General features: G+C 50.8%; 2 protein-coding genes across 11 annotated transcripts in view; both read left to right on the forward strand.

Moving 5' to 3' along the window:
* The window catches only part of AP3D1 (adaptor related protein complex 3 subunit delta 1), a 43,886-nt gene extending 40,262 nt beyond the window's left edge, over positions 1-3,624 (forward strand). For both annotated transcript variants that reach the window (XM_084498534.1, XM_084498535.1), the window contains 3 exons: positions 188-309; positions 1,045-1,124; positions 1,503-3,624. In XM_084498534.1, coding sequence (XP_084354660.1) covers positions 188-309; positions 1,045-1,124; positions 1,503-1,598 — 298 coding nt within the window. In that variant the 3' untranslated portion in view covers positions 1,599-3,624. The remainder of the gene's footprint in view (positions 1-187; positions 310-1,044; positions 1,125-1,502) is intronic.
* Positions 3,625-8,050: 4,426 nt separating this feature from the next.
* On the forward strand, positions 8,051-22,534 carry MOB3A (MOB kinase activator 3A). 9 transcript variants are annotated; one of them, XM_084498541.1, is made up of 6 exons: positions 10,908-12,037; positions 13,119-13,158; positions 14,023-14,105; positions 17,663-18,216; positions 20,283-20,485; positions 21,123-22,534. In XM_084498541.1, exons 4-6 carry the CDS (start codon positions 17,799-17,801, stop codon positions 21,150-21,152), a joined length of 651 nt encoding a protein of 216 aa, XP_084354667.1. In that variant the 5' UTR covers positions 10,908-12,037; positions 13,119-13,158; positions 14,023-14,105; positions 17,663-17,798; the 3' UTR covers positions 21,153-22,534. The 9 variants fall into 9 exon arrangements, with proteins under 9 accessions (XP_084354666.1, XP_084354670.1, XP_084354664.1 ...); XM_084498538.1 differs by lacking the exons at positions 10,908-12,037; positions 13,119-13,158; positions 21,123-22,534 and adding exons at positions 8,113-8,143; positions 20,695-21,116; XM_084498542.1 differs by lacking the exon at positions 13,119-13,158 and having other exon boundaries at positions 10,908-12,067.

Here is a 22,534-nt window from a genome sequence, read left to right on the forward strand (position 1 = left end):
CTCTAGTATCTTATGGCCTCAACCATAGTGCAGTCTGGTTCCCATGTTTGCTCTAAACCCATTTTCCTAGAGCTTGGTGGTACTTAAACTACTTCATCCTGAGATGTCTTGAGGTCTGCATGGGGCTAAATAACAGATCTCACTTGACTTTGCAGCACAAGTATTTACTTTCCTTCCTGTTTTGCAGTGATGCTTTTGCCAAGCTTCTAGAATCTGGAGATCTACACATGAGTTCTATTAAAGTAGATGGAATTAGCATTTCTTTCCAACATCTACTGGCAAAGATCTGTTTTCATCATCACTTTTCAGGTGAGTCTTTTGGATGCAGAAATTCCTGTTGTGCTTGATGAGTGCAACACACTATGGCCTCAGTGGCAGAAGCAGTTGATAACCAGATTAAATAAAAGTGGGAGAGGAGTTGCTGCCAGTTCTATAACGCATTAATATCCTCAAAGCATATTGTGCTTTTCAAAGTGAGCTCTCCTTGGGTCCCTGTGGCTTTCCTCCAGTTTGGCAATGCTCATGGCAGGTATCATGGGAGCAGCTTGCTTATAGTTAGGGCTGTAGCTGTTCTCTGGAGGTTGTATTTGATCTTAGTGCTTCATCATACCTCTTTCCCCTAATGCTTTGTTTCACTAAGGAGGGGAGAGAGCTATTCAAGCTTGGACTGATAAGAGTTTCTAAATTAATTAAAACATACTGGGTGAAGCAAAAACAAATAGCTGTTTCATCATGTTCTCGCATATGCATTAGGCACTACCTTGTTGAGAGCATTCTGGGGAAGAGATCTGCATCCTGATCAATGTCTTTGCCACAAAACCTTTACAGCTTGCTTGGAAGACAAGTAATTAACCTCACTATTGCAAAACATCCCAGATAGGAGCCAAGAGGAGACAGGCACGTACATCATCTTAACCCTGACATCTTCCTTTCGTAGAAGATGTATTCCTTGAAGCCAGACAGAGCAGTAACTCCTTTTTATGAGAAGCAAATCCTGTGTTAAAAAGTTGTCCCATTAAATGAGAACTCCTGCTTTCTTTATAGTTGTGGAACGTGTTGATTCTTGTGCATCAATGTACAGTCGTTCTATCCAAGGTCATCATGTCTGCCTACTGGTAAAAAAGGTGAGTACATCTAACACTTGAAACAAGACCTGAAGAGAGAATAAATTTTAGCCTTTTCTATCTTACTGGAAAGAGGGAAATACTCCTGCCTAAAATGTCCATGGACATGATGGGTAATATAATTGATCTGGCCCATCCAGCAGTTTTCCCTGTGCTGCTACCCAACTTGTACCTCCAGGGGGCTTCCTGTTGCCCAGCATGTATCTGGTGGGTAGCAGCAGCACTAACACGGCTTCCCTGATCTGACTGCTCATCTAAGCCTGCTTTGTTCTTGTGCAGGCTCCACTTACTGTTGCTGGTGTGTAAGTTAGGCTGGGAAGAAAATTGTCTGTGGTTAGAAGAGGAGCTAATGGATTTTTTTTTCTTTTTCTTTCCAAGGGAGAGAACTCTGTATCCATAGATGGGAAATGTAGTGATTCTACCCTGCTTAGCAACTTGTTGGATGAAATGAAAGAGACATTGTCCAAGTGCTGAATATTCCTTACAAAATACTCCAACTGCAAGAAACACACCTAATGTGTAAAGACAAGCAGACCCAAGTGTTAAATTTCTCCCTCGTACGCATGTACTATCCTGGGGCACGTGCTTTTCAGTTAACTCCACCATTGTTTGCAGTTTAGACATTTTAAGGCTGTATGTTACCTTTTTATTTCAAAACTTTTTACAAACTGTGGTGTTAACCCTTTCTAGCCCAAAGAGATCCTGGTGACATGACTGGAGGAGGGAGGGAGGGGCACTATTTATTCAGCAGTTCACAATGATCCTGTAACCCTTGCCATCTGCATGGGATGGTGGACTAAGCAGAATTGTATTGACAGTAGCACAGAGTCTGTTGTTTGTGCTTATTGCCAGGGAAGTTTGATTTGATCCTTAGCCATGGAGTGTCTTCAGGGCTGCTGTAGTTGATGTATATTTCTAGCAGAGGCTGGTGCTGGACCTGAAGGCCTTTTTTCATAAATGTGATTTATTTTTATTATTTCAAGATCCATTGTGATCAGCATATAAACATCCCCATCCTCCTAGAGCTAATCCAAATGAGCACTGTTGGAACTGGGATGTTTGAGTTTCTGTTTATAGTAGTTGCCTTGAGCCTTAATCTTCTTTTAGTGACAGTTGAAAGAGTAGAGAGTGAGTGCATAAAACAGGCTGAAAGTGTTACTGTTTGGTATCTGCTCCTGTTGACTGTCCCTGCAAATGGAGTCTCTCATGCCTCTCACCTCTGAGCAGTCTCTGCTGATGCGTTTTAAGTCCACTTCAATTTCACATTCCTGAAAAGTTAAGGTGTAGCAAGAAACTGGAAATCCATAGGGGTCTGTTCCTGCTTTTGTACCATTTTGCTCACCAGGTGAGGTTGACCAATATCAGGTTAGAGAAACACCCATGTTTAATCCCTCGTACTCCAGTTTGCAGATACAGCCCTGTTCCCTTCCTCTGTGCTGTGAGATCAGCACCATTGTGCTCTCATTGGTCTCTGTAGCATCATCTGGCCCTGCCTTCACAGCAGTGGGAACAGATCTAGCAGCACAAGTGTAGCTGGGTTCCTGCAACAGAACTGTCCCTGCCTGAGTGGCAGGAGGGGAGGGCTTGGTGAGGAGTGGCACAGGTCTGTTAGAGGTTACTTGAGGGAAGAAAGGAAGGCTCTATGGAGTGAAGCCCATTCTGTACTAAATCTTATGGAATCACTGACTGGAAAGGGATGTTGTTCTGTCCTTTGCAGATACGCTTAATTGATGTCCTTCTCCAAAGTCTTTGTTTTTTTCAGTTCTTTTACTTGCTTGCTGTTCCATACCCAGCAAGGAGAACGTGCTTGAACGGTTTTGCTTTGAGGCACAAGCCAAAAAGTATTGGTTGCTATTACCCAAAGGCCCACAGGGAGGAGTTGGGCTTGTCTGCCCTTCCCCAGCACCACCCCAACAGGTATCAGCAATGCCCAGTGGAACTGAACTAAAACCCTATGTAGGGAGCAGGATAAAGTGTCGCTCTTATCCTTAGGGTTAATGTCTTGTACTTTAAGTGTGTATTGTGCTCTTTACACTCTTCCCATATTAGGGTATCCTTGAAAAGGCTCTACTGTGGTTTTATTGCTAGGACCAGCTTTGTATTCTGACAGCACTTGTTTGCTGCAGGAATTCATTTGCAGCAGGCTTCACTGCTGGTGAAGTGTTAGTCTTTGGTATTGGTCAACCTCCCTTGGTTAGCCAGTTTGTGTATTAGAAACTGAACATATTAAAATTGTCTTAAAGGATAATGTTCCTCAATTAGTGTTTTTTTTTTTAATTCATGGATGGAAGCTGTCACTTTAGCATGTAGAATCTTCTATTATGGAATCCTGTGCAGTGATTCTAGAATTTTGAAACTGTATGATGTGTTACATTCACAAATTTATTTGCTATCAACATTCCCTTTAAAAAAAAAAAAAAAAAAGAAAGAAAACATACCACAAGCTGCTGTAATGATTTTGTGTCAAGATGATCCAATAAACTTTCAAAACTAAGTTAAATTTTTGGCTTTGTAAATAGTGATTTTATAAGACTCTTCTAGTTTGTATGGACCCAAAAACATTTTATCAAAAGGCTGTTGTGCCCATCACTTAACTCTGGAATTGATTTTTTTCATATTTATCCACTGTGAAGTTGTTGTATAACGTGCAAGTGCTGTATGTTTATCAAGGGAAAGGGTTGTGCAAGCGTTATTTGACCTGGATGTACCCCAACTCTGAGTCTTTGTGGTTTGTGTCTTTGGGGTGGGTAAGGGGAATCTCTGAAAGCTGTGAAAGATGTGAGAATTGTATGGGATGGTGCATTTTGTGTTTTTGCTTTTTTATCAGCTGGGGAGGGATTTGCAGCAGTGAAGAAAAGTCCTGCCAGCCATCTCCCTGATGTGCCTATCAGGTGCTGGTCACGTACCTGCTCATACCTGCTCCCCCAGCAGCAACAGCTCTAGTGCATGTCATGCCTTAGCAGAAAAGGGATCTCCAGTGTGATAAACTGGAATGATGTTGTTCTTTATCTCTTGTATTTTAAACTGAGCTGAAACTTTACATTTTGTTGGGAGCTTCCAGCTCTGCACTGAGAAAAATCCATTGCTTGCATTAACTTGTTGGCCCTATTACCTGGAGATAAGCTCCTGCTGCAGAAGGAAGCACCAAGTCATTTGCTTTCTGCATGCACTGTGAGCGCTGTATTTTATTCCCATGTTGGCCTGCAGGGAGGCTGCCTGCTTGCTATGCTGCATTGTGGAACTGCACAAATCTGTCAGGATGAAAACAACAGTAAACATCAGTCTCTTTGCAAATGAGAGGGTCTGCATGGAGAAAAACAACAACAAAACAACAGGAACCACTTGGAACAAATGTCAAGTATTTAATGAGCTGCAGGACCTTAACTGGCCAGTGCTGGAGCTTCCAGTGAACCTGGTGCTGTGCACTTCTGGCTTCAAACAGCAAGGCAGGGTTGTATCCTGCTTTCTGCATTTACATCCTGTCAACATTCATTGAGCAACTGGATACAGAAAATCAGTCCCTATTTAAGTGTGGTTTTTCACACTATACTATGAATGAGTATGTAAAAGAAACGGTGCTCAGCACCATCCTTCCAGTGCAAGGAGAGTGGCACACTCCAAGCCCCCAGGCCTGCAGCTGCCCCGGCTCCTCCCTTGAGGAGCAGCGATCTTGTACCTGTGGCTGTTGGACACAGCGTGGGATCAGGGACTCTGTAGTGACCTCTAAGCTGCCCTGCACCAGCTGGGAGCTGCAGGAGGCCCTGCTCACAGCCTGGTGCTGTGTGCATCTCTGCAAGAACAATGATAGGAAATGAGCTTTAGGTCAGGGCTGCCAGTTTGGGGCAGAAATGGGGACATCTGGAACTGCACCTTATTTCAGAGAGCACTGAGATCCCCCTGTTTTTGCTTGCAAAATGGCAGAAGTGTAGAACAATGCTCTAAGTGCAGGGCATGAGCGAGCTCTCCCCACCATCCACCTGCAGGCTTTGGGCTGTGGCTAACTGCTGTGCTTTTAGCACAGCTTGGTTTTAGGCTTCACAGGGACTTACCGCCTGGCTCTGACTTCCTTCATTCTAATGTTTGTAAAAACTTCCCTTTGAACTGACAGCTGTGTTTTCTGCTACTTCTCCTTCTTACTTGAAACTTCAACTATGTGCTGCCTCTGTGACCACATCACTGCTAGCAACCTGTCCCTGACCAAGCAAGAGTTGAACTGAGCTAAGAGCAAAGCATGAGAGTGCAGAAACATCTCTTCCACTTTTGGCCCTAAAAAAACAGGGGTGAGGGAGATGGGAAAGTGGGACTGTTCTGGAAGAATGGAAGCCTCCAAGGGTGGTTGTGCCTTCTGCACATTTTCCATTCCAATACAATCCTGCACCAGCCCTGTGGAGGGCTGGAGATCTTCTTGTCCAGTTGCTGTCATCTGTGCCGACATCTTGCTGCTGTGGCTGAGGCCTCAAGTCTCATCCTGTCCTTGCTTCTCTTTCACCACTGCTGCCCTCTAAAATCAAGGGAAAAAGCTTTCCTCTCTCCCTTTTGCTCATGGCCAGCCCCAACCCTTCCCCTGACCTTTTACCACAGCACCTGCTCTGTGAAAACCAGACAGCCATGGGGATTTTCTGAGCTCAACCCTTTGCTCTGCACTTCTCTGTTCCCCTTTTGCTGTGACAAGGGTGCAGAAAACCCAATCCAAGAGGAGGCTGTGCCATGGCAGACCAAACTGCTGAGCTGAGAAACTGAACCGAGCTGAGAAACTGAACTGTTGTCTCTTCCCTGCAGGGCAGGGATTTGCTTGCAACATCCCATCCACCTCCTACACCCTGACTGCACTGCCAGGGAGTTTATCCATGGCTGAGAAAGTAACAGTGAATCCTGTTTTCAATTCATCAGGTCAATCAGGTGGTGAATGTTATTTCAGGGATGACATTATCTTGTCCAGGCAGACAGCTGTAGGTCATGGACTGCTTTTCTTCTAGAAATTATGAACATTGGTTTAAATGTTGGTACTATAAAATTTTGCTTCTGATTTCTGAGCCTTGCCAGTGTTTAAAGGACACCTCAGCCTGCTTTTCTGTCACACCACACAGATGAGAACTGTATTAAGAAATGAGGAAAACCTTCCCTGGACTCCAGGAATCAGCATTTCTACTGCAGAACCAAACAGGGTGAGCTTTTGTCATGCGCTGTGCTCTGCAGCCAGACTCCTTGTTTTTTAATGAATAATTTAATAAGTAATTTCACCGAGGTGCTCAGCAGGATGCCTAGCATGGACTGCAGTCCCCTGGAGGGGACTGAAGGCTGGAAGAAATATGAGAAATCCTGTGAGGGTGACACCACATGCCTGCAGCCACCTGGGACTCGGAGCTTTCTCATGGTCCGGATCTGGCCCTGGGCTGAAACAGGGCTGGGGCTGAGCCAGGTGCCAGCGAGTGCTGCTTGCTTCGCCCTGCTTTCTGCACATGACTCAGCTTCACCTCAGAGGTGGTTTAGCAGCAGGATGTCATTAGCTTGCTGTGTCAACATCTCATTCCATCAATATCATCTCTAATTTAATCCATTAAGGTTTCTAAGAATAACCGGCTTTTGCTAATTACAAAGAAGTATGAATTACCTCAGAGCTGTCCCCGATAAGCACTGGCAAAGCTCAGCTGAGGTGATGCTCTGAGGCTCTGTGCTGGCCAAGCAGGGCTGCGAGGCCAGAGGGGATGAAAGCCCAGGTGAAGAGAGAATCCCTTCTGCTGCCAGGGCATCGAGGCTCCTGTCACACCTACTCGAAGGGAAGGCAAGTGGAAGAAACGGCTCTGAACAGTGCAGGGAACCACAACAACCTGTTTTCCTCACAGGATGCTCGAGTTCCTTGAGTTAACTTTCAAGGTACACACAGGGGCAAGAGGAAATCCCTGGAGTGCGGATATTTCATGCGATAGGAAGCTGTGGCAGCCTGTAACCAGGAGCAGGAGGAAGGGCAGGGGCTGCACCCAAGGCTCGTTTAAGCATCATTAAAGAAGTATTGGCTTGGACGTGTTCGTAGCCAGAGCAGGAATTCCCACCTGCCATGGCTTAACCCTATTTTGGGGAGAGGGAAAAGTAAATAAAGATCTGAATAGTGTTGCTTAAATTCTGCAGCGTGTTGAGGGATTGGGCTGAGCCCCAGGCACTTGGTGCTCCCTTGTGAACTTCAGTGGTGTTACGGTCCCAGAGCCCTTCTCTCAGGTAATGGGGGCTTTGCTTCAGCTTTGGCTGCCGATTAATCTCCAGCTGAGGCAAAGGGTGGGCACCTCAGGCTCCCCAGGGAGTGACCCTTCCTCCCAGCACCCTACAGCCCTGTCCTGGTACCGAACAAACACCGGTGCTGAGGCGGGTCGGGGGCAGGTGCCCTCTGTGAGGTGAGCACCTCACAGCCCTGAGAGGCTGCTCCTAAAACCTTGTAGGGCCAAACCCGGGCTGCAGGAGGGGGTTTAAGGGTTTGGGGAGCCTGAGCTGGCCCCAGTCAGACCCCGGCCCCTGCGGGACTGGGCTGGGGCTGCAGGGCCCGGGTGGGGATTTGGGGGCGATGGGGGTTTGGGAATTTCCTCTGGGAACCGCAGCTGGGCTGCTGCCGCTTTCCAGCTTCCAGGTGTGACAGAGGGAACGGTTGCTCTGCTCACAGGTTTGAACAGGTAGATTAAAAAAGAAAAAAAAAAAAAAAAAAAAAAAAAAGGTAATAGGATAAAAAGGGAAAAAAAAAAAAAAAAGGATAATAAAAGCTGGAGGGATCATTAACAGCAGCAGTAGTTTGCCCCTGCTTCTCCCTCTGGGGGCCTGAGGGTTCCCGTCCCATAAAACGAGAAGAAAAGAGAAAGAAAAAAGAAAAAGAAAGAAAACGAAACGGACGCGGCCTCCTGGCCGGCCCCTCCCCGCCGCGCCGGGGGGCGGCCCCTTTAAGAGCGAGGAGTCCCGGCAGCCGCCGGGAGCGGGGCCGAGGCGCGCGGAGGAGCGCGGGGAGCGGCGGCCACGGGGGGCTGAGTGCGGCCGGACAGGTGCGGGGGGGGTGGGGCTGGGGGGGGGGGGACGGGGAAAGCGAGGGGGGGGCCTTCGCCTCCGCTGGCGATCTGAGCTGGGTCGAGTTTCTTTCATTTGTTTTCTCGCGTGGAAGGCGGCCTCGTGGCCTCCCGGCCGGCCCTGGGCCTCGGGGGGCTGCTGGTGAGGGGCCGCCCCGCCGCCCCCGGCCCTCCCCCCTCCGGCCCCGCCGCCCCTGCTGCGGGCGGGCCGCAGGAGCCGGGCCCCGCCTGGGCTCCCTTGCCCTCAGAGAACCGCAGGATCCCGTCACGGATCCCTAGAGCGTCCTGGGCTGAAAAGGAGCTCGGGGCTCAGCCGGTTCCACCCCCCCTGCTCTGGGCAGGGCCGCCCGGAGCCGCCTCCAGGGCTGGGACAGCCGCAGCCCCCCCGGGCATCCCGCTCCAGTGCCGCCCTCTTGAGGGAAAAACTTCCTCCGAATTTCCGACCGCAATCTCCCCCGTCTACAGTTTAAAAGAAATCTGGTGTGTGCGCCAGGAGGGATGAGAAGGGCAGGACAGGAAGCCCTGGGGGCAGGGGGGCTGTGAAGTTGTCCAGTGCCTGTCGCAGGTGGTTGGGAAACCTCCTGTCGGGTCTCTTCTGACCCGAAGAGCGGCCACACATCCTTCATTTCCATCCCTTTGTTTAAAACCCTTTCCAGTCTGGAATTGCTCTGCTAAGTTGCAGGGCAGTTGTTTGTTTTTTTTTTTGCTGGGAGATGCAAGGTTTCCCCAGCCACCTGTTTATCGCCGTCCTCAGCGCTTTGTCCTTGCACTCTGCTTCTTGTACAGAGCTTTGGCCTCACGTTCACCTCTGCATTTATCTCTTGTCATTTCTTAGATCCTGTATTCCGTGTCTTAGATTCAGTTTCTGTCTTAGTCGCGTCCCTGCAAAGCTGACTTGGTCAGGAGGGCGAGCAGGCTCAGAACCTCTTTAAATTCCCAGAAAGAGAGGAGAGGAGCGCTGGGAGTTCACGCCAGGTTGGTGATGGGGAAGCAGAAAGTAATGCTCCTGGTTTGCACAGGGGATCTGGGCCCAGATGCTGAGCAGGGAGCAGTTTCCCTGTGCCTGGCTCACTTTTAGGATCTGGGGTTCTCTTGGGACCTGTTGAGGTTGCACAGTTGACTGTGGCACAGGCAAAAAGGACAATGAGCTCTCCTGTCCCTTCAGCTGGGGCTCAGCGAGCTTGAAGCATGCTCATCATCTCGAGCAAAGTCCTTCTTTGTGGCTTAGCTGTCCTCTGTCACGGAGCTGCTTGCCAGATGCTTTCGTGGCCACGTTTGGCTGTAACACGGCCCTTCCATTGATGAGATGTGAAGTGCCACCCAGACCAAAGTGGCGCGATTAGCTCTGTTTGTGGAGGTTGGACTGGGGGTTGACGTAACGGTGTTTTGTAACTAATGCTTCTCTGTACGTGGGCCAGAGATCTCTATGGCCGCAGTACACAAAGGAAGAATGTTTCCCTTGTCAGCAGTGAAAGCATGTGGGGTCAGAGAAGAGATTGCAAAACCTAACCCGTCCTGGCCACAAGAGTTCAGATCTGGGAGAAGATTCAACTTCTGAGTTTTAATTTCTTGTAAGGCAGGAAGGTATTTTGTGATGCTTGAGCCATAAATGCAGCTCTAAGTGGATCCATAACCAGCTTTGCTGGAGGTTTAGGAGATTATCTTTAGAAATGCGTAATATCCAGCTAATGCTTCCAATGAAGAATGCACCTTAGGCTGCACGTTCGTTTGCCATTCTCCAGATGCCCTTCGGAGGCAGCGTTATCTGCGACTCTTGGTCTGCTTCTTGCTCCCTCTGGAGCTATGCTGTGCTGATAGTGCTGCTCAGCTCGTGATGAAATGATGGAGGGCTCCTGGGTGAATTGCTGCTCTGAGAACACCAAGTGCACGGGGAGCAGAGGGGAGGGAGCCCAATAATCCCCCTGGGGGGGAATGAGGATGATGAAGGCCATAAGAAAACCTTTGTAAGTCTGCACATCCATCCAGCTGTGGTGGCTTTGACTTCTCGTAGAAGTCTAGATGGAGTCATTAGACGCTTTGTCGTTACTTAGTCTCTCCAAGAAGAGGTGAAGATGGTGATGCTGATGGGTGTCCCCTTGTGCTGCTGGCCCCACACAGCTGGAGTTTGAGTGCTGCTGGGCTCAGCTCTCCTGCAGTGACTGTGCTTGGTGTTTGCCCCCATCCTCTTGGGGACTGCATGGCTGCCTTCCCACCCCGTGGCAGCGCAGACCTCCTTGCAGGGCAGCGTAAGGCTGGTCAGGAGCCTGCCCTCTGCTCCCTGCCACCAGCACCCATGCAGTGTCTGCAGGAGACCCCCAGCTCCCAGCCCAGGTAGGGGCTGGATTTGGGTGAATGATGGCTCTGGCTGTGTGCCTCTGCTCTGGCTTCTGGGGAACAGAAAATGAGCTGGAGCCATTCAATACGTGCTCCAGTTGGTAGCAGAAGCTGAGTAAGACCCGTTACTAAGCTGAAAGCCACTGTAATTGTTCTTGATCTTAACTGCAGGCTTACGTTGGGGTTGCTGTCTGGGCCTTTTTTTTTTCTTTTTTTTCCTCCTCACTGTATGCAGGAGGTCTTATGATGTGGTTTGTCTTGAGGTGATCTCTAACTCCACATCAGTGGGCTCGTTCCTTGCCTTTGCTGCCTGGAGACACGTTAGTGTGCTGGGCCGCTGCCATATCTCCTCGTGGAGGAGAGGAGCAGGCCTCGTGGGCACCCGCTTTCAGCAGGAAACAATACGGCTTTCTTTTAAAAGCATCATGCTAACGTGGGGAGAAGCGGCGCTCGTCCGTGGGACTGGCCTGGCCGCGGGGAAGGCTGGCCGTGTGGCCAGCTCATGCCCCGGCCCCTTCTGTGGGTAACACCTCCCGAAGGCAAGATTCATGCTCCAAATCAGCCACCCCTGCCGCTTGGGCAGATCCTAAAGTTAGAGGAAACCACTGCTGGTTCAAAAATGCCCCTGCTCAGTGGGGATGACCATGTAGAACCCGTGAAAGCAGGAAGAAATGTGTAGTTCATGGCTTGGACTCAATAAATACCACACTGCCCCTTATGAGTCCCCTGCTGAGGGGCAGAACTGGGCTGAAGGACAGCAAAAGGTGTTCCTGAACGAGCCACCTTCAAAATACAGCCCTGCAGACCTTGAAAAAAGCTGTTCTGAGTGTGCCGTCAGCCACCCACGGAGTATGGTTTATCCTAGAAATATTTGTCTGTGCAGTTAACCTGTCTCCTGGAGTCGTGACCCAGCTTGTCGGCTCAAGGCAGCATCTGCGGAGCCAGCAGCAGATGAGCTCTGCCTCCACACGCAGCCGTGATCTGTCCGAAGCTGTGTAAGTGCAATCCATGGAAGCCTTCCAACACAGCCATGCCTCTGACATTGCAATAGATACAGATGGCACGTAAGAGGCAGGAAAATCGGCCCCAAATCGGTAATTATGCAGGCTCTAAGAGACGTTCCTGTTGCGCTGTGGTCATTTCTAGGCTTTTAAGTGAAGATTTTAAATTGCAGAATCTGCTCTCTGACCCTGTTGGGGAAGGGAAAGTAGAAAGGGTGACCTTAGAAGCTGACTTTCTCATGTGGCTCTGTAACCACCTGCGGCTGCTGGCCGGGTGGGGACAGGCGGTGCTGGAGCCTCTGACGTCTCCCAGGCAAAGTTCGGGGCGATGCAGCCTTCCCTCTGCCCTGCCAGAAGCCATCCTCCAGGCCCTGCTCCTTCCGTGAGCATTTCCCTGTGATGTGAGCCCGTCACACAAAGCCCATGCCGTACCTCCTGTTGTCACCGTTGTGTCTTTGTGGGCTGGAGCATCCCAAACACTGAGCTGAGCAGCTGATGCTGGCCTCCTGCTCCTGCATCCTGCGTGTGGCGGCTGAAGGTACGTGCCTCCGGCTGCTCGGCCCCACGAGTGCTTGCTTCGCTTGGGTCTTCCAACCCGTGTGGGGCTGAGCAGGGATTTCCCCTTTAATTTATCAACTGACCGGAGGTTAAAATTGACCGAATGCATAGCCTTTAAGGGGAAAAGGAAGATACCAATGAAAGCCACCATAACATTTCTTGTGCTTTTTATACTGTTTCCTTTTCTTACCTACTTGCAAATGCTGCTCGGCTCCACGTTTGCATGGCTTTAAGTTGTGCAAGGAGACCGTCCTGCCCCCGAGCAAGCCTGGTTCCGGGAAGTACCTGGGAGATGGCGTTTGTATGATTTTTACTCGGAGTTCCCAAATTGTGCAGCAGCTTTAAGCTGCAGGGTATAGGGGTGGCTGGTGACCAGCAGGACTTTCTTAAAACAGACTTTGTGGTGAAGCATAGAGGGCTCTTTGTTTCTCTAAGCCTTGGGAATCTAACATCTGAAATGTGCGTTTCTAGGTGGCCCTGTCCCATGTGTTGTAAAGGCCGCTATTAAACCAGTTTCCAGAAGGAAAATTTGGATATTTTCCTGCTGAGCAGCAGAGGGAACTTGTTGCTTGTGCACAACCCAGGCTGGGGTTATCGATGCGGCTGCGCCAGCTCTGCCCTGTGCTCCCTCTCCTTCCAAGCAGCTCCTGGCCTCTGTTGCCAGCAGCGAGCAGAGAAAAAATGGGAAGAAAAAGGAAACATGCAGGGCAGCTTCTTGGCTCTCCTCATGCAGCAGCCTTTAGTTTCCTCACAGAGGAGAAGCGCTGCTCTGGCCTGGCTCTGCTCAGCTCTCCGGAGCACGGTTTCCATTTTGGCTTTTCCAAATAACAGCACGAGTCTCCTCGGCTGGGGAGCACACAGCTCCGCGCCATCAGGGGCAGTGTTACGGAGCGTGTGGAGGGGGGTGATTAGCGTTGGGAAAAACATTGGCAGCTGCCTCGGCCAGCCACAAGGCTGCCGTGCCAGACAGGAAGCCGGCCTACGTGGAAGCGCCGTCTCGCAGGAGTTATGAATGGTCGGACGTGCCTGCCGTGAGCCTAAACCCTCGTGTTCTGCCCCAGATAGTCCTCGGCGTGCTTCGCCCTCCCACCCGTGACCAAGGTAAGCACAGGGGCATACCTTTTGGTCCGTGTGTTGTAAAACTGTTCGAAAGAGCAGCTGAAAGCCTCATCCGGTGAAGGTAAGCTGTCTTGCTTGTTGCCAGACTTGCTTTAGAGGCACAGAAACTTGCCATCATTAGTGCCCGTCCAGCCCTGCTGGCCATAATTGGTCCGATCCTTGCTCTCTGTATGAAAACCTCTCCTTTGATCATAGAAACCCAGGATCATCTTTTACTGAGAAACTGAGCAGAATGGCTGTGGGAAGGTATTTGTGAAAGCGTGGGGGGGAAGTTATGAAAATCATGTGCGTGTGCGTCTTTACTTTTTTGTTTAAGGTCCCTGAGGCCACCTTGCTAGCTTCGCTGCTCTGGCACGCCCCGTAACTTCAGTCTTGCCTGGAAGTGTTCGACGTGTCTGATGTGCCGTGGCTGTTTTGTCAAACTGGCACGGGAGTTGGTGTCCTGCATTGGAAGCTCTGCGTGAGCTGCGAGGGTGGGGGGCCGCTGCTCCCTGCTTACCTCATGCTTCTGGGGGGCTGCAGAGAGGGGTGCAATGGGTACAGGGTCGCCACTGAAGGGCTGCAGTTACATAAGCTGCCCCCGAAGGGACTTTTGGCAGGATTTTGTGTAAGTGTTTAGCATTGATACTGCTTGGTGTCATCTTGCGGTACAGCAGCATGGCTTCTGTAAAAGGAAATTAGAGGAATTAATTATTTTGAGAAATATGTTGCTCGCTGGGATTTACTCGAGGGCTCAGCAGCAAGATGTGAGCTGCCTGGAGCTGGGGTCACTGGGAGGGAAGTGGCCACGAGCCTCGCCCCTCCCCGCCAGCAGCGTGAAACAAAACTTTTCTCTCTTTCAAAAAGGAGGAAGCTCTGCCTCGGAGCCTGCAAGCGCTCGCAGGAGTCGCAGAGACGAGCAGAGCGATTTCAGGAGGGTAAAAACGAAGGTAGGAGCTTCCCGACGCGCCTCTGCAGGCTGTTAGTGGTGGAGGGGAGCACGAGGCGCGCTCGGAGGCGATGGAGCCGCCGTGGGACCCTGCTTGTGGGTGGGGGGCCGCGTGCGGAGCGTCCCGCGGGGCCACAGCGGGGGCAGCACCACGGCTGGGAGGCCAGCGTGAGAGGGAGGCCGCCTCCAGGGGCTGCGGTGCAGGCTTCTCTTTCCCTTTTTTTGTGCCTGCTCTGAGCTGTGTGTGAAAGCGAGGAGAGCCGGGTAAGTGACGCCTGGGCTCCCTCTGCCCTGAGCCTTTACAGTGAGGCAGCACTGCGCGATCCGCTGCTAGCGGCAGGGAGGAGGGATGGCAGAGGGAACGAAGGGCGCTGCCCCGGGTCACCATCGGCAGAAATGGGCGTTAGGGCTGGAGCTGTAGGAGCAGGGTAAGGGGATAAGAGCTGGTTGGGAAGGGAGGAGAGGGCCAGGCCTCCGACCCCACGCTGTGCGGCTGCAGCAGCCAGGGGAGCCCAGCCCCGTCCCTGCAAGCAGCGGCAGCGCCGCTCCTCCGGGGAAGCTGGGGTGGTTTTGCTTCCGCCAGTCTGCCACGGCACAGGGCTTTGCAGCAGCTCTGATCTCGTGGGAGGGATGGCCAAGGTCCGCTTGCACCGGTGACGTCCGCCGTAATCTTGGCTGGCTGGAAGAGAGGAGGAAACAAAATGTACTGCAGGCTTGTTTGTGTGTTGGGATTTTTTTCCTCGTCTTTGAAGCTTGCAAATCCCACTCAGGTGCTTTGCATGTCCCATGTGCTAATTGTTCGTGCTGTTTCCTTTCTCCTCTTCATAAAGACAGTGTTCTAATGCTGCCAGAGCAATGACTCCTGCCTGTGGAAGAAGGTGTTGTACATGTGATATCATCTTCAAGCAATGTCAGTGATGCTTTTGGTCTGTCTTTTCTTCCTTTTTTTCTAGTGCCAAATGCTTCGTTTAGTTCATTTGCACTCAAAAACCATAATTAAATATGCTGAATCTGCTTGAAGTCTTAGCTACTAGTTTTGCTAATGCCTTCAGACAGATGCTGAATCGTCTGCAAGATGATTGCTGCTGTGTTGAGCTCCACAGCTCTCAAGAATGATGTCTCTTAGGAAGAGGAAGTTACATGTATTTGTAGGGCAGACGCTGCCTTGATACCAAATAAGCCGTATTAAAATTCTCTTCACCCTGTGCAAATGATCATTTCTTCTGGAAAATGGTCTAAAATGGTCTGTGTTTGCTTCATGACATGTGCAGGGTTTTTTGTTGTTGTTGCTGTTTTAACTCTGCAGCTTTGCTATTCAGTTTTAACCCACCCTCCCTTTCACCAGACAGGGATGGGTTTTCCAAGCCCGGGTCAGGCTGTGGCTGCAGGGCCCAGCACGGATGCCAGGGGAACCACTGGAATTCTTAAGACAGTTCCTAAACAAGTAGGAACAGAGTTGTAGTACCACACTGAGGATGGTGCCAGTCCTCCAGAGAGCTGCATGAAAGGCAGTGCTCCTCCATCTTTACTGCCTGCTTGTTTAAAGGATATTTCTTTCTCCACCTCCAGTGTAAGGATATCATCGCGTGCAAGTGCTTCTCTGGAACCGATTTCCTGCTGGAAGTAGCTGCAAACTCAGCACCTGCTGTCCACATTGCTGGTGCGGGCTGATCGGCGCCTTTGGGGCATGGTGGGGTGGGTGCAGCCCCGGTGCTTCCGCACCGAGCTGCAGGATGTGGCCAGGCTGTGACACAGCTCTGGGTAACCAGAGCTCCTTGCTCAGACATCTCTCTTCATCCCCTTTGCTACTTCCTCTCACTGAGTCTGCGGTGCAATCAGAGGCTTCTCGAGGTCGCATTTTCTGGAGGTTTTCTTCTTCTTTTTTGTTTTTTTTGACTCTGGTGTGGTAGCTGGGTAGGGTCACAGCAGCAGCCATTCCGGCAGCACTTCTTGCAAGGAGCCTGTGGCGTCAGCGTGGGCGCCGTCACGCTCACTCGACGCAGGGTGAATCTTGCTGAACCACAGGAAAATATTTTCCGTTTGTCTCAGTGCGTGTCGTGGCTGTGGTCACGGCCTGTGTCGCAGCCAGAGCTTGGTCTCTGTACAGAAAAGTTGGCTCAGCCCCTTCCTGCAGGAGAAGAAGGGCTAGGGAAAGGCAAGCATGTTCTTACGGGGCAAGCTGGGGTGGTTTGGGTTTTTTTCCTTACTGTCATTAACTAAGAGAACAAGAGGCTTTGGTTGAAGTCCTTTAATCTCTCTCCAGAGAAGAAATGCTGATAAGCATGATGCAGCGTCTGTTAAAGGTGGGCTGGATTGCAGAAAGGTAGTCTTGACTCGAATTTGAATTTTTTCTTGCCAGAGTTTGGGGGCGTTATTTACCTATTCAAACAACGCTACAGCTAAGGCGATTTTCTGCTTGGTGGAAGGGACTTGTTTGCTTGTTTTCTTAGAAAATTATGGAAACTGTTATTTGCCGCATTCTATAGTCCATCAGCTTGAGTTTCTGTTGCTTTATTTATTTCTCTGTCCAACACATGCAAAACAATATTTTTGGTACAATTTTCTGCCTTGAGTTTCCATCAAAGAGCCGCTTGACACAAATTATGTGAAGGAATGGATGTGGGAACAAAGGAGGTATAATTAGCTACAGATAAACAGAGCTGTGTTTCTTGTCAGCATCCTTTCAAGATCTTAACTTGTGTCTCAGCCTCTCAGAGCCGATTCGTTTTCATAGACTGGAAGAGGAAGACAAGCTTTCCCAGTCCTGGAGCTTTCAACCAGGCTTCAACATGGAGTGAGCTCAGCTGAAAGGAGGAGCACAGTTGTGCTCTCTGCACCTGCAGAAGAGGCTGTGGCTGTTTTTGAAGCTGGTGCTATTTCAGGATACTGAGTTGCATCAACTTCTCATTTCTCTCAGCCTGTTTTCATCTTGTCCTTAGTGCTACGACAGCGCACACAGCTCCTGGTCAGACTGGTATTTTGTTAGAATACGTCTGGCAGCAGAGCTGGGCTCTGTTGTAGGATGTCATAAAGTTACCTTTGGAGTAGGTTTGCGTGCAGAGGGGGGAGAAAAGCATAGGTGAAGGATCTGATTCAAGTGATGCCTAACTCAACGTTAAACCTTCTTAAACCTTTGCTACTTTCCACCTGAATAGCTGGCACTGGAGTTTCTTCTCCTTTTGGTGGGATTTGGGTCTCGCTGTGCTGATGTGATCTCCTGCGCTGGCCCTGTCCCTCTCTGCTGTCTTGTTCTCATCTCACCCTTTTCCTGGGGACCTTCCTGGCTTCCCTATCCCCATGCTGAGCACACAGAGGGGCTCACGGGGGCTCCTGACCCAGCCCAGCTTGCCCCCAATGGCCGGACTGTTCCTCTGCTCCGGACTCTCCTGGGAGGGGAGGAGAGAAAAGAAAAGAAAAGCTGGCGCTGGCTGCCCCTGCTCTGCTCAGATCGGGGGCGAGGGCCCATATGGTATCCCAGATCTCTTCCTATGGGATTTAGACCAGGTTTCCTGTTGAGAGAGCTGCTCCTAATCGCTGCCCTTCTGTGCTGCATTGCAGATCAGGACCAGATGAGCAGAAGGAGGTTTCTGTGAAGATCAGAGTCCTCGCTGCCCTGCCCCAGGAAGTGGCCCAGCAGCTCTGTGTCTGCAGCTGTCATCGCTACAGGCCTGGAAAAAAATAGAAGAAAAGAAAGATGTCCCATGCTTTAAAGCAAGTGTTCAATAAAGACAAAACCTTCCGGCCCAAGCGCAAGTTTGAGCCGGGGACTCAGCGGTTCGAGCTGCACAAGAAAGCCCAAGCCTCGCTCAACGCTGGCCTGGACTTGAAGGTGGCCGTCCAGCTGCCGCCAGGAGAGGAGCAGAACGACTGGGTGGCCGTGCACGTGGTGGACTTCTTCAACCGCATCAACCTGATCTACGGCACCATCAGTGACTATTGCACAGAGCAGTCCTGCCCTGTCATGTCTGGGGGGCCCAAGTACGAGTACAGATGGCAGGACGAGCACAAGTACCGCAAGCCCACGGCCCTGTCTGCTCCCCAGTACATGAACCTCCTGATGGACTGGATTGAGGTACAGATCAACAACGAGGACATCTTTCCCACTAACGTTGGTGAGTTGGGTTCTGTTTGCATCTGTGGGGAGGGAGGCCAGTGCAGAGCCTTCTCCTTTGAGCCCTCAGGTCCTGGTCCAGGAGATGCTGTTTGTGGTCACTGCTGCCCAGGTCACCATTGTGGTACAGCTATTGCTTTTTGGGCTGCTTGGAGGCCGGCAGTGTATAAGCTCTTCCAAGCACCTGAGAAACTTCAGGCCTCTTCTTGAGTGCTAAAATACCCAGAGCTGTAGAGATCTCATTTGAAGTTGTGGATACCTCGAGGAAAGCAAAGCCAAGCCAAACGAAGGGAACAAAAATAAGAGGCTGCTCTTAAAAAGCCAGTCTCTGGCATGACCGTCAGCAGTTCCTGCTGGACGTGGTCTCCTGAAGGACAGCTCTTTTTGAGCTGATTGCTGTGGGTTCAGTGCACGTGCTCTGCGTTGGCCTGGTGATGGTGGCCATGTTTCCCTAATTAGCCTCTTTGTTGTTGCAGGCTGGCATTAGCTGACTCTGCCCTTTCTAGCTCGGTGCTTACTGGCATGCAGTCAGTTGTTTGTTGCAGCTGGGTGGGATGCTGACACGTGCATGGAGGGAGGGGCATTGTTTTTATCTATTGCCAGGGTGATGGAAAGGAGAATTTGACCAAAGACAACTAAATCTGCAATCCCAAATACAGTTTCATGTACTCACTTTGGGACAAAAAAGCTGTTTGTTTGTTTGTTTGTTTTTGTGGTGAGTTCAGTATCCAAAGCATTAGGTAAATATGATTGATGACATGGAGAGCTCCCACTTTCTGGAAGGCCAAAGACCAGATGCAGCAGAGACGTGTACGGTGGCAGGGAGGATGTCGCTGCTCCAGTGCTAGTCCTGGGGTGTTTCACGGCAGGGTCAGCTCCTTGCCTTCCCAGAGCAGCCCTGGGCAATTGCCGGGCTCCTCCGCATGGCCCTCGGGGACCTGGGGTGATGCTGGAGCCCCGATGCAAGCGGGGTTCCAGGGGCTGCCTTCCTGCCCCTGCATGCGGCCCCTGTCACAGCACAGCCTTGTTCCCCCTGTGGGGCAGGCGGAGCATCTGCAGAGGCAGGGCTGGAGGAGGCGTTTCTCAGCTCCCTCCTTCCTGCCACCACATTTATGCCATCGGGACTCTGGCAGGATGCGATTGGCCTGTTTGGGATGCATCTGCATCCATGGGGCTCTTCTACCCCTGCCAAAGCACTGCTTAAACCGTGTGCAAGCAGGGCTGTGAAGAGCTGGTCCTTCAGGCAGCCAAAGCACTGAAATCCTCCCCATCCGTTCCTCCTGGCACCCAGGAGGGTGCGTTGCCTTTATTTAGGACTGTTTTTGTAAAACTCTGGGGACTATAAATAGGGTGTTTTTGTTCAGGGAGGCAAGACAAGTTTCCTGCAGCAGGAGGGTTGTGGAGTTGTTGTCCTCAGCTTTTCTTTTACCTGATACCAGTTCCTGCAGGGTGTTGAAAGGGTTTCACTAATCCTTGTTCCTCCAGAAAGGACCTGTGTGAACTTTAATACTGTGAGTTGGCCACTTGGCGAGGCTGCTTTGCTGCAGGCCCTGGCTAAACAAATCCCAGTGAACTCAGACCAGGCTTATCCACTGGTGCCTTTACAGGGGACCCAAATGTCTTTAATTTTTAACCGAAGAGCTAAAGACCTATCAAACTGTGAGATAACTGCAGGGGGATATCTCTGACGCTTTCTTTGGGGAAATTGCTTCTGGAGAAGAGCTCAGTAGTTAGTAATATTTTGCACTGTTTATGTAAACATGCCAAGTAGGAGTAGAAGAAAACTCTTGGACTGAAGCAGGTGGTGGGAATCTGATGGTGATCCCCTGCTTTTAGCTCTCAGCTGCTCACAGCAATTGATGGTGTGCAGGACTGTCACAAATTGATGCTTTGAAAAATCTGACCCAAAATGGAAAGGAAAAAGGAGAGGGGAACTGGAAATTACTTTGGACAGAACTCTCTCCCTTTTGTCTCAAAATGTACCTGTTCTATCAAGAACTTATTTTATTCCTGAGGAACCCATTCCTACTTCTGTGAAGCTTCTCATGGCTTTGTCTCCCCTCCCAGGTACTCCCTTCCCCAAGAACTTCCTCCCGGTGGTGAAGAAGATTCTCTCCAGGCTCTTCCGAGTCTTTGTCCATGTCTACATCCACCACTTTGACAGGATCACCCAGATGGGGTCGGAAGCCCACGTGAACACCTGCTACAAGCACTTTTACTACTTTGTGAAAGAGTTCAACCTAATAGACACCAAGGAGCTGGAACCACTGGTGAGTCTGAGTGCAGAAGGAGTGGGCTGGGGGTGGAGGTGTCACGGTTGCCCTCTCAAATCCCACTGCTGGAATCGAGGCCGTGGGTTGGCCTCGCAGTTTGGCAGTCAGGAAGATGGGAGCTGGGATGTCCAGCTAAGCAGGGTTGTTTGGGCATCAGCTGGGGGAAGATGACTTGTTCTCCAGCAACCTCCTTGTGTTTTGGGCAGCCAGTTTGCCTTGTCTGCGCGTGGTGTTTGAGCTCAGCCCCATTCACCATCCAGGATGGGGAGGGAAGAGCAGAAGTCCCCTCTGTGCTTACTGCCCATCCTGAAGAACAAGGGCACCACCACCACAAGGAGCCTACAGGATGGAGGGTGTGACATGGTAAACCTAAGAGGTAGCTGTGACATTTGGCTCAGCTGCTTACGGCTGTAGAATTTGAAGAGCTGTGGGGCAGTGGAAGGTGTCCCTCCTGCCCCGGGATTGGGAGTGGTGGGGGAGCACAGCCCTGCCCCTCCTGGAGCGCTCAGTGACAGTGTCACCGCGTGCCTGAGAAGGGTACTTCCAGCTGAACAAAGGTGAGATTTTTTCATCCACACCTTCACCTGGCAGTTTGGATCTTAGTTCACGGTTCCTTGTCATGTCCCTTTGACAGAAGGAAATGACCTCCCGGATGTGCCACTGAGATCAGACCATCCTGCTCTCACCTCGGCATCTCTTCTGAGGACGCAGAGTCCCACTCCTGCATTGGAGACATGATTCAAGGGGAGAACAGAGACGTTTTCATAAAGAAATCTATATATTTTTAATGAGTTTCAATGTAAAACTGTGATATTGCAGGAATATTTTTTTAAAGATGCTCTAGATAAACTAGTTTTTTTTATAGTTATTTCTATAAAAAAAAAAAAGTATTTTTGGCCACTTGGTGGGAATGTTCGTCCTCTGAGGAGGGAGAAGCCAGCCTGTGCTGCCTCTCCTCTGCCCCCTCACTGCAGTGGCACCAGGAGCCGAGCCAGGTGCGCCAGGTAGAGCCATGCCGTGGAGCTGGCGCTGGGATGGAAGCGGTACGTTCCTCTGGACCTCCACCTCCTAAATGTGAAGGGAGGTTACATGTGGGCATTGGGGAAGAAGTGCTGGTGCACACAGATTCACTGGGGCACCACAAGGAGCTGTCTGGTTCCAGCACTTCTTCCGTTGGCTGTGCGGTCAGTTTTTGGACAGAGCTGCTTTTGTGCTCACCCTGCACTTGGCATCCTGTCCCCAAGGCCTGCCCTGCCTTTCTTTCTCTGTGAAAGAAGTCAGACTTGGGTTTCTTTCGTGGCCAGACCAGAGCTGCTGCTGCTGATCTATCCTGCAGCTGTGCTGTGCTGGAGCGCTCCTGTTGTGAATCTGCTCTTGCCTCTTGCACTAGCTCTGAGCTGAGCTGCTCCTGCTGCACCGCCCCGTGGGGACAGGATCGGCACTGGCAGCACTGGGACAAGTGGACCCGTGCCTGGTGGGAATGAGCAGAGGGAAGGCGCTGGGACCAGCATGGGGAAGTTGGCTTCTCAAACACCTGCACTTCCCTTTCTCCTCGCGGTACACAGACCCTACTGAGGAAACAGGCTGCTTGCTCTCCAGCCTTGCTTACAGGCTCTATGTGGACCACTTTCTGCTTTCCGTTAGGGTACTAAACCTTCTCTCTTCCTCAGCAGCGCTTCCTTGCTCTGCCACATGTCTCCTCTTAACCAAAGTGTCTGATGGGCAGCCAGAGCCAGGGGCTTTGCCTCCTGCTTGCACAAGAGCTCTGCTGCCTGGCCAGAGCCTGGCAGTCCCCCGAGGTAGGTAGATTGGGCTACCTAGGATCAAGGGGAGAGCGGGGAGCAGGGTTTACAGGGAGAGAAAAGGTTTCTGTGAACAGTGACCAAACTACCACTAACCACTTCTTCATTAGAAAGTTTTTTTTGTGTCCTGGAATCTCTGTATATACATGACTCTTGTTTCTTGTGCTATCGTTAGGACACGCGTACAAATACCACTATAGTTCTCTGACATGAAACCAATAAATTATGCTGTATTTACATAGCA

This window comes from Aythya ferina, assembly GCF_964211825.1.
Source record: "Aythya ferina genome assembly, chromosome: 26".
Taxonomy (NCBI): domain Eukaryota; kingdom Metazoa; phylum Chordata; class Aves; order Anseriformes; family Anatidae; genus Aythya; species Aythya ferina.

Bases quoted from the DNA above. Each gene is read 5' to 3' on its own strand.
- MOB3A (XM_084498540.1), top strand. From the start codon at position 17,799: ATGTCCCATGCTTTAAAGCAAGTGTTCAATAAAGACAAAACCTTCCGG. The intron at 18,217-20,282 runs GTGAGTTGGGTT...CTCCCCTCCCAG, and splicing joins CATCTTTCCCACTAACGTTG to GTACTCCCTTCCCCAAGAAC. The intron at 20,486-20,694 runs GTGAGTCTGAGT...TGTTTTGGGCAG, and splicing joins CCAAGGAGCTGGAACCACTG to CCAGTTTGCCTTGTCTGCGC.